Below are 10,613 nucleotides of genomic sequence, written 5' to 3' on the forward strand. Positions count from 1 at the left end.
GGGCCGGGCCGGGAGCCGGGCAGGGGCCGCTCCCCGGGCGGTGGTGCTGGGCGGGCCTTGGTCACCCCCTCGGTCCCGCCTCGGGTCCCGCCTCGGTTCCCGCTCGGTCCCCGCTCGGTCCCCGCCTGTTCCAGCCTTGGTACGCTCTCGGTCCCCGGGCGGAGCGGGAGGAATCTGCTCCGGGGCCCGGAGCGTGACGGGCACGGCGGCAGCGCTCGACGTCGCCGGACCCTCGCACCCAGCTCCGTGCTGCTCCTTCACAACGGGAAAAACCCAAGGTCGCTACAGTTTGTGCTCAGCGCACAGTACAAGTGGGAATCAGCGAGGTGCAGGTCCTGGGCAGTAGTATTTAGCTTCTCGTTCTTCTTAGGGACACAGAAATAGCAGAAGTAGTTTCCTGGGGTAATGGTTTATCACCTGGTCAGCAGCCAGGAGTTAGTGCTCCCGAAGACTGACATTATCACATCCTGTATTTCTCTTTGGCATTCTCTTTCAGAGCACAGATGTGCTAAAAAACCCCAGGCATAATATTTATCAACCTCTGTCTTCAAATGAAATGCAAAACTGATTTTCCATCGTATTCCCAGAACCGCGAGAAAAACACACCAGAACCATAATTGTTTCAAGTTCCATACTTGCAGTAAAATCGAGATTTTAATATTCTTTCCAAGTTTATCTGTAATATATAGGTTTATATATTCTAAAGAACTCAGGTCTGTTAAATTACTGCATACTCTTTCATGCTTCTGAGCAATAGCACAGATTGTTTGTATCTTCAACAGAACTGGTTTGTCTCAATAAAAAGACTTTCAAGTGAAAAACTTCTGAGTTGACCAGAATTAAGAAAGTACTTTTGAAAACAAAGGAGGGAAAAAGAGATCAGCCATATTAGTTTATGATGTTTCCAAGTCTACTACTCTGTGTAGCCTAAGGAAGCTGTAATGGAATAAGGAAAGAGAGATCTTACGGACCATGTTATCCGGTGTATGGAAAACCTTCACACAGAGTCCATGCACGACTGCTTTAAAGACTTGGTGATAAAAGAGCAGCATAGGATTGAACTAAGACAGACAAACATCCAATTTAAGTCAAACTACAAAATATTTTATTTTCAGATGGGGCCGCAGATTGTATGCTGCTCACCATCCTGGGGGTTCAGGATGTCCTGCAGCATGGCTGAGCCATGAGGCTTGTGAAGTAGATCTATAAAAACTAAGGCACAAACATTTCTTATACACCTACATTGCCTTACCAGCTCGGCACCTTAAAAATGGTTTTGTTCTTTTAATGGAAGTTTCTAGTTGGAATGGAAGGGTTTTTAATTGTTGAGAAGCTCTGAGTAGAAGCAAATGTTCTTGCTGGGTACCTGCAGTAGGTAGGTACCTGATACCTGGTAGTGGAGGAACGTGCATGTACTTACATTTAGGTCTCTGAAGTATTCATTATAGTCAAGAGCATATCCAACCACAAATTTATCTGCAATTTCAAAGCCTGTATCTGTAAGAAAATGCAGTTCTTTTTATACTTCAGTGGTGTAAATAGCTTTTAAGTGCACAGTTTGTATTCAACACATGCTTGAGCTAAGAGTAATAGGCATCCTCTCTCTTTCAGGGTGCTTCCTTAAGAATCTGAGCTGTAAATTGATGACAGAGGTTGGAATCTAAACCATTCCCATCAGTCGATAATACAATTAAGGTGTTAAGAGAATGATTTTTATGAACAAAATAATTGTTTAAAACCTAGTTATGAGGTAGTCCGGGGAGACGAGACAAGGAGTGAGATTTTACTTGAGTAAAAGTAGATGCAGGGTGACTCAGTAGGACTTTTCAGTTTGGAAACAAGGCAAGTTTAATAATGCAGAGTCAAAACAAATGCCCTCTCAGGTCAAAGCAAAATAATACACAGTTAAGGTTTGGTTCTGTTTCTGCTATCTAAATAGTTTAATTTGTATATCAAAGCTAAGCCTGCACTCAGGCTAACGAGGGGAAAAACGGAGGTGGTCATGAGATCTCAGGATGGCATGCATAGCTGGTCATTAGTTCACAAGTGTTTATGTATTTTTCCCCCCATTGCTCTTGGCCTTCATGAAACTTATGTGCGGGTTGTCAGATGTGCTGCGTGAAGTGAAATTATAAGACTGTATTTTGGAAAATACAGAAAAAAACAGTACTAGAAAAACACAATACTTACAGCCTGGTCTGTAACCTGGACTCTGACATATCCTTTTAACGAGCAGGCTGTAAGGCAGAGCAGAGAAGGTTGGCTTTTAAAATACGTCTTGCTCTAAGCTGTAGACTTCCCTTCTGCCATGCCTTCCCATTAAACTTCTAAAATCACGCACTTAAATTAAAACAGTGAGATTATTGCACAGAAAGAAGTAGTGTTCAGCTTTGTAAGGGAGGGAGAAGCAAAGGCTCTGATCTAGGTTGATTCTGAATGTCCAAGTGGCTCTGTTTCCTATTCAGTTCCCTTCAGTCCTGTGTCTCAGATCACTGCCCTTCCACGTAGCAATGCCTCAGGACACTAGAGTAGCACAGAAGGGGAGCCACATTCAAGTGGCCGGTAATGATTTTAGTGGGGAGGGGTGGAGAAAAGGACAATTTCTTCTACAAAATCATGTCTATTCTTGGTTTTCCTGTGCATTTCAGAAGAAACTGAGAACCTGGACAGTCACTAGAAGGACTGTCTGAATAACTGGTGCATAAAGCAACTATTTTATAAAGCATTGTGATTACTTGACAGACACAGGGATATGCCACAAAATTTTCTTTTAGAGATCTGCTAAAAGCAGATCTAGAATGCTACTTGAAGTCACCTTCCAAGTACTGACAGACTCTTAGATTCTGGAAGCTTCTGCAGTTGAGGATATTAAGAAATATTCTGAGTGTTGTCATTCTAGTATTGAGGCAACTGAGGTGGTGTTAGAAAACCTATGGAAAGAGATGGATTTCCTTCAAACATAAACAAGTAAGAAACAGGGAATCTATCCAATTTTATGGACTACACAGAAAGAGCCATAAAACCTTTTTTTATTAATTTGAACAATGAAGGTGGTAGTGTGTGGGTAAATTTCCCAGTTTAATAAACAATTTTTCAGCAGCTGGATAAGGATTGCTTCCGGCATTTGCGTCCTCCCTCCCAAACCTCAAGCCTAACAAGCACCCATCAGCATACACTGACTAGTCACCCAAATGATTTGAATACATTAGTTAGTGGCTATATCCCTGTACAACTTTTACCATCCTTGGTTTCTTGTCTTTTGTTTTTGAAAGCAGTGCATTCATTGTTCTACCAGTCTCAGTAATGTCCTGAAAGAGATAAAAAACCAAATTATCCTTCAAGTCTGAAAGGAAAACCAGAGTATCACTGGATTAAATTAGAGCATGCACACTTGGCAGCCCAGTAACATAATTAATTATTGTTTTATGTGTAATACGTATTAACTTGAAAAGCAGGGACAAAAAAGTCCATGTCATTCCCCCTCTCCTTCAATTGTTACTTACTTCTACTACTAACACATTCTGGAAGAGATTGCATAGGGAAAGAAAGGAAAGGAAAGAAAAGATTTACATGGCAATATTCAGCAAATTATACAGCCAGGAAAAGAACACTAAAAGCTTCAGGTCCAAGGAAGTTGCATTGATCTTCAAAGGAGCTTGTCACTTGAACTATTGACTTTACTTTGGTGCTTTCTGAAGAATCTTTCTTGAAGTATTTATGAAATCTTAAAATATGGTGATAAAAGCACCTATATCAGGTCTGTATATTACTCTCTGTGTGGCATTGGTATTCTAGAACCATACTGAATGAGTCTGTTTAGTACGGTTCATTTCTGGGGGTTCTGGGATAAAATAGGGAAATAGGATGTTTAGAAGCACTCATTACTGGTGGCTTTAAGTTTCCACTGAGATCAGTGGGAATTACTCACAGTTTCAAAACCCAGCATCTTAAAACAGTGTTAAGTGGTTAAGTAAGTATGCAGTATCAAAATCTTAATAAAGATGGATTTCCTGGAAGATACACAAGAACAGTTGCCCTCTAAAAGCTGGAGATGCTAATTCATACCTTCCCATTTAGTGTAGACAGTTCCTCTCCAACAAACCGGATTTTTTCTGTAGGTGAATCATTCTAGAAGGAGAAAGAAGAGATAGAAGTCACATAAAACATGCCCAAAACTGTTATCCTGTATGTGTATGAAAGGTGTGCTGCTCTTGCTTTTTTCCAAGAGGAAGGAGTCTGAGACCTGCTCCTGGCTGTGTCACATTCAGTGTTCTGCTGTATGTTTGTTCCAGTGAATGTATAATATCCACCCTTTGGGGCAGATAAGTAAATCAGTTCCTTTTCCGTAATTTGAACAGGATGTATGCATAAACTCGATTTTTGTGGAGTTTTCATGCAAACTACCAGTATTTAAAATGCCAGTCTACAGAGAGACTCAATTTTCCAAAGAAAAGAAAGTTGCTTACACAGTAGCTTTTAATTCTGACAAAATCCATGGTAACAGGCACAGATTTATCAGCATTTTGATTTAGTGCCTTTATGTTTTCCAGCAAATCAGCAAAGAATTTATAACCTCCTTTAAGGACACAGAGTGCAACAATGTGATGACCCCCCATGTCTTGCATGGTATCTCTAGCCAAACGTTCTGTCCTGGGAGGGGGGAAAAAAAAAAAAAGGAAATTCTGGAAAGTGTTTTGTATATCATAGTTGTTTGTCCATATATTAAGGAGAGTTCAAGTAAAAATTCTTATCTTGCTGTTAGATTTTTATAACTAACAAATTGTGACCACAGCAAGTCATAGAAAAGTTAGTTACGTATTTGCAGGGCACAAGATGATTTAATCCATAAACCTAAGTATTGCAGGATAGATGGGCTTAAAGATATTTGAGGGAACATGGAAGCTTAACTGGGCTTGTAGAGGAATCCTCTCCATAAACCCCCTCCTGTGTTAGACTTTAGGACAGAAGTGTTAGGGCTGCAGGGTTTCCATATTTCTCATGGGCTGTGCAGGGCAGGACCTCAGTCTTTTCATTTGGAGGGACAATTGGCATCACTGTCACTATTCTTTGCTGTTTACCCTCATACCTGTCCAGGGTGAGTCCATGAGGAATGAAGATTCTTTCTAAATCTTCTTCATAATGCTTAAGAATACAAAAGAGATTTTTGTTGTAGCTGCTTTCTTCATCTCTTACCTGCAAGGGAAAGGGAAGTAGCTCTAAGAGTAGCCACAGAGCCATACAAGAAAAAGCTCTCCAGTCTCTGATAGTGTGAAGAAAAAATTCCTCGCCCCTAATAATGTGTCAAAATAAAAATATTTCTAAGAGTTTTTGATCTCTCTGCCAGAACAATTCACACTCCGATAACTCAGGAGCTAGTGGCTGAGTTGTGAATGGATAACAACTACTTTGCCCCAGTCATTATGAGATAAATTCTTGGCCATCATCAACTCATTAAAAAAGCCACTCAAAACAGTAACCTCCCTTCTTGTTCCATTTCCCCTTCTGCAGAGCTCAGTAGCTTGCTTGTGTGGTAGACAAGCAAAAATTAAAATGTAAGGCAAGCAGATTGGGATTACAGGTCAGCATGTGACTTTGGGATGCTGCTCTACCTTGACCATAGTTTTTCACTGTGTGACAGAGAAAACTCTGCCTCCTAAGCATGAATTCACAGCTGAACTTTTGACAATCCAGCTGTTAGCTGTCTCAGAGGAGAGGGGAGATGGCTCACCCCAAAGGAGAAGCTTTGGGATGGCAGTGGGAAGAGGAGAAGCTGCAGAGGGTGCCTATAGGCAGGAAGCAGTTGTGCTGTCTGCCCTTGGAGCAGAGTGCTCCTCATCGTGGCTGGCTATGGCTACGTCCCACGGATCCAGGCCTTAACCCTTTTGCCTACAGGATTTAGGATTACAGTTCTTTATTCAATGTGCTGGTTTCAGGTTGTTGCACCCAGAGGTGTCTGCATGTCTAGAAGCTCCATAATCTCCATTTGGGTTTCTCTTCTGGACCCAAACAGATCTGTGTCTTTGGATTCTACCTCCCTTCAAGACATTAATGGATGCTTTGTTCATTTATAAAGTGGTGGTACAAAACCAGTCAAGGAAAAATACAAGGAAGTATTTAGTAAGTATTTAGTAAGTTTTAGAAGTAAGTTAAGGAAACCCCCTCAAATTTGTGAGATTTTTTCACACCTGATATTGCCCTGCTGTTGTTAAAAATACAGAACAAACTGAAAGGAAAATTCAGAAGCTCAAAGCTTCACTAGTGCAAAATAGGTTATCTACACACTGTCAGGATTTCCAGGATTGTCCCGGGATTAAAGTATGCACGAGACGTCGCTGAGATGATTTATTGCTGCATCAGTCTCATGTTTATTGAAGGGTGAGACAGAAGAGTCATTACAAACAGCATCTCTAATCAAAAAGGCAGTAGTCACAGTAACAATAGCAGAAGCAGTAGGCCTGGCAGCTGCAGCAGGTACAGATGCCAGGCAGCAGCAATTCAGTGAGGTAGCAACAGCTTACTGGAGAAGCAGCAGCTCACTATATCTCTACAAGGCTTTTTATAACTTTTTTAGCCAATAAGCAAATGCCACAAAACTTGCTACACATTTGTACCAATCAACACTGTATAATTTTGCCGCAGTGTGTACTTTCTTATCCAATAAACATGTTGCTATTATAGCCTATTGCACAAGCTTACACTAATACATCTTAACTTTCTAGGAAACTTTACTATAAAACTTATTATTAAACTCAAAACTCTTTACTCTTTTATTTATCACTATTATTTCTTGTATAAAGTATATTTTTACTACATTTCTACTCTTATATGGCATATTTATTTCAAAACTACAAAACTGCATTTGCTTTAATTTTGTAAAAGCTTATTGCTCCAAGTCAGGCAGTTTTCACCAAGGAAATATATCCATTTCTATCTGCTCAAGCACAATGTCGTTTATGTATTCTGTCAGCACCTGTGGGCTCTCTGTGAGAGAGCTCCCTGCAACTTCATTTCCCGCAGCACACCAGTAACGTTCCACCCAGCTCAGTGAAGTGTCTTGCTAAAAGCACAGAGCTGTGGTCTTGGCAGTAATAGCATAAAGTATTGCTAACAACAACACCTTCAAACTCTTTAGAGAGATGAATTGTTTTTAATTCTCCTTTTCTTTAGCATAGGAGAGATGAGTGCTTAGGAAGAAAAGAAAAATGGACTTCGGGGAACAGTAGTAGGTTATTACTTGCAAAACTCACAGCAGCCAAAAATGAAATAACCAATTACTGCCATTTATTTTAAATTGGCCATGAATGGCTTCCTGCATTTAAAGATAAAACTAGGGACAGGTGTTAAAGGAAATTTCAGAGAACAGATTATAGTAGCACAAGGCAATGGATGTAGAATCTCGTCCTGGCTGGACTAACCGTGTTCTGCAAGTACTCAAAATGGATCGGTCCTAATGGTCCAAGGCACACGTGCAGAATGACCTTGCAGCTGAGCCCTGGGTGGGTGGCAACAGTGCTGTTCTGCCTGGTTTAGTCACTATTTTCTTCATGGCTGAAGTAGTGCAGTGCAAGCTTAGGTTCAGGGTTGTTTTTAGATGGAGTTTGTTTGTGCCTTGTTGATCGTGGAGAGACACTGGCAGTGACACTGGGGTCTGCTTTAGTGAGTGCAGAGCTGCTCATGGTTTGATGTTCTATTGACCCAGCTGGACAGCTCAAAACTGGCACATTTCTGCCTCTGGGAGGTTGCTAGTGGTGAATACACAGGCAGGATATGGGATTAATTTAATTAGAAGCATTGGTCAAAGACAATGATTATTTGAGACTACTCGAACACATAAACATCATTATCATTTGAAGTATCAAAGCACCTTAAAGGATAGTCACTGACACCAGTATTAAAAGTACTGTTTGTTTTGTTGTTGGGTTTGTTTTTTCTTCAAGATCCCCATGTCTATTGCATTCTACTTAACTGCAGCTTAAATGCAGTGATAATGCTCCCTGCAATTTGAGCAGCTTCTTTTGCCTTATCATGATACTGATTGCATTTTTAATGGACTTTACAATCTGCTTTTGCATTTATAAAAGCACAGCATTTCATCTGCAGAGCAAGTTAAAGGTCAGCCTTCTTGCCAATAAGCTGAGCTTCCTGCTGCACTTGATGTGTGACACCACAACTGCTTCAGCTCAAGTGAGGGATGAGCTTTGTCCATGTTGATGTAACAGTGGAATAAAGGATATCTCGAGGCATACAGGTGTGCGTAGTCATTACTGCTTAGAGCTACTCCAGCAGTGCAGCTTTGTAGCTGGTACTTGTTTGGCAGCTGTGCTCATTGAGATTCTTGGGTACAAACAATATCTGCTACAATAATATCCTCTGTATGAAGCATTTTTTAAGGCCTAATGAAAGGTTCAAACCCAGAACTTTAAGGATTGCTTCCGTTTGAGCAGCACATCACTACAGCAACCTGCTGCATACGCCTTACAGGCTCATGAAAGTGTTTGCATTGCGACACATGCTGAATAATACAGTGACAGCCCATAATAATAAAGCAGTCTACTAAACTATCATACAAAATCATTAAATTTTTAAATCATGAGTTTATAACTTGAGCAATTAGTTGTTTAATTTAGTTTCAGTCTCATCTGTTGTTCAATTACTGATGTAGATTTCTGAGTTTAAGGGGAAAAAACAACAAAATGAACTACAGCAATGTGATACAGTAAAGGAATTCATAAACAGTTTCATCAGCACAGAATGAAAAAACATGAATATAGGTATGGTAAAGTCAAAGAATGTCTTACATTTGTAGAAAAGTGAGTCTATTAGATGCCTCTGCTCTGAAAGCCATCTTTTCTGTGGAGTAAATATAAGAACCAAGGCCTTTCATTAGTCAGTATTTCTAGTTCTGCTATTTTTGCTGAAGCTGACCTTTTTCCCCCCAGCCAAAGCTCCCTTCAGGCAAATAACCAAACAAGAACATTATGCTTTCTTACCTGCAGTCCATGAGCCATAATCCCTCTTTGAACTGTGCTCATGCAAAATGAGTTGGTGTTACTGCTGCAGTTTGGCTCGCTCTGTTTTCATCTTCCAGTCAGATCATGACTTGCTTCTAAAAGGTCAAAGCTGCCATCTTTCCTGCAGGAAGCATTACTTCCTTCTACTAATGCACTGACATCACAATCCCAGGTTCTTACCTAATCAGATTAACCAGAAATAAAATAGGCTTGAGGCCTGCTGTAACCAATGAGAGTAAAGACGTGGGGAACGAGGGAGATGCAAAAACAAAGCTCGTGAATCAAATTAGTGGGAAGGAATAGGTAGAATAGTGGGGTTTTTAATTGAAAACACACGTCAGATACTTGGTAGTAGCAGGCGGTGTACACATCAGTGGTGTACGTGTAAAAGGTAAGTTTGTATACCGTTTTCTGCCACAGCGTTTGTTTACACAGTCCATTGTTGTGACAAAGTCTATGTCTTTTTAAATTCATGCCATAACTTGCTGTCAGAAAATGTCAGTCAGAGATAAAGCAGAGTAAACAAAGCCATATTTTTAAAAGGGGCTTGAAGGAGAGGTCTGCAGCTGTTGAGATGTGGTGAACCTTGTCTGCCATTCTTCCAGGTCACCCTTTCATAAAACGAGAGGGTGATAGTTCCAGTAACATGCTTCACATCATTTAAAATCAAATCATGCTGACATTCCCTGTAATCTGATTTGTCTACCAAACTGCACTATTATCTGGGATTAACATGAAAGCCTGAAGTTTCTAAAAATTAATCCTACTTGCAAAATGAGCTAAAACCAGCTGGCATGCAACATATTACAGGATGTTCTTACTAGATGGGGCACATTTTATTAATTCAGCTAATTTAGTGTTCTCTTGGTGAGGGAGCACAGTAGCTAATGAAAGGAGATTTCTTTTGTTTCTTTGCAGTCTCACAGTTCTCTTCAAGTGTGGCTGCTAACACCTGGGATAATGTAGAAAGTCTGCTCCAATGGATTAATGGGCATATCCACAACTTTAAGTGGTACATTAAATAGTAGTTCTGTTAGGGAACTATTAATGCCTTGAGGCTACCTGACCCCTATTTGATGTAGTTAGCAGGACCTTCCTTCTATGAATTCCCTACTGTATTTCCTATACACCTGTGAGCTCCATATCCTGAGAAAAGCCTTGCTTTTCTATATCCTAGTGTAAGGTGGCCCTTTCTAGCTGACACACTTGTTGGTTGATTCTCATGTAGTTCTCCACATTTAAACAGAATTTAGCCTAGTTTTGCTAAAATCAACAGCATGAATGCAACTACTTGTTTGAAGCCTCTTTCTAATCAGGGCACTTATTATTTGAACTACTCTCAGTTTACCATTTCCAGCAGTCGAACTGAGCACAGTCTCTGAAATTATAGTGATGAAATAAACATTGTATGCATATCCGGTATGATCTGTAGCTCCCAGCTTATCTGTGCCATGTTTTAAAATGCCCTGTTCTTCTCCCAGTGAGGGAATTTTTTTTGTGTGTAATCTCTGTATAGGGAAACCTTGACTACAGATCACTCCTCCTTGGCAGCCTGCTCTCTGAAAGGCCACTTGAAAATATTCTCCCATGTAATATATTTGC

General features: G+C 40.4%; 1 protein-coding gene and 1 long non-coding RNA gene across 12 annotated transcripts; one reads left to right on the plus strand and one right to left on the minus strand.

The window, feature by feature from the left end:
• Positions 1-6: 6 nt before the first annotated feature.
• Positions 7-821, plus strand: LOC121664361. 2 transcript variants are annotated; one of them, XR_006015982.1, is made up of 2 exons: positions 7-332; positions 497-821. It is a non-coding gene; the product is annotated as an uncharacterized LOC121664361 (long non-coding RNA). The 2 variants fall into 2 exon arrangements; XR_006015983.1 differs by having other exon boundaries at positions 7-326.
• Positions 618-9,144, minus strand: LOC121664359 (hypoxanthine-guanine phosphoribosyltransferase-like). 10 transcript variants are annotated; one of them, XR_006015980.1, is made up of 8 exons: positions 8,991-9,144; positions 8,799-8,850; positions 5,087-5,193; positions 4,066-4,128; positions 3,504-3,521; positions 3,240-3,308; positions 2,191-2,237; positions 618-1,497 (listed from the first exon to the last, which is right to left on the minus strand). XR_006015980.1 is itself a non-coding variant. In XM_042027633.1 (8 exons), the coding sequence occupies exons 1-8, from the start codon at positions 9,030-9,032 to the stop codon at positions 1,319-1,321; spliced, it is 723 nt and encodes a 240-aa protein (XP_041883567.1). In that variant the 5' UTR covers positions 9,033-9,144; the 3' UTR covers positions 618-1,318. The 10 variants fall into 10 exon arrangements, 1 of the variants encoding a protein (XP_041883567.1); XR_006015979.1 differs by having other exon boundaries at positions 618-1,633; XM_042027633.1 differs by lacking the exon at positions 8,799-8,850 and adding an exon at positions 4,467-4,650 and having other exon boundaries at positions 2,191-2,240; positions 3,229-3,308.
• Positions 9,145-10,613: the final 1,469 nt, after the last annotated feature.

Source organism: Corvus kubaryi, unplaced genomic scaffold (genome assembly GCF_017639235.1).
Source record: "Corvus kubaryi isolate FWS band 111438036 unplaced genomic scaffold, C.kubaryi_AGA036_p1.0 37300, whole genome shotgun sequence".
Lineage (NCBI taxonomy): Eukaryota > Metazoa > Chordata > Aves > Passeriformes > Corvidae > Corvus > Corvus kubaryi.

What these genes read in the sequence shown, in the direction of transcription:
- LOC121664359 (XM_042027633.1), bottom strand. Translation starts at nt 9,032, where the DNA reads ATGAGCACAGTTCAAAGAGGGATTATGGCTCATGGACTGCAG. An exon ending in TTATGGCTCATGGACTGCAG is followed by an intron (nt 5,194 to 8,990) that starts GTAAGAAAGCAT and finishes TTTCCCTTGCAG; the next exon opens with GTAAGAGATGAAGAAAGCAG. An exon ending in CATGGACTCACCCTGGACAG is followed by an intron (nt 4,651 to 5,086) that starts GTATGAGGGTAA and finishes CCCCCCTCCCAG; the next exon opens with GACAGAACGTTTGGCTAGAG.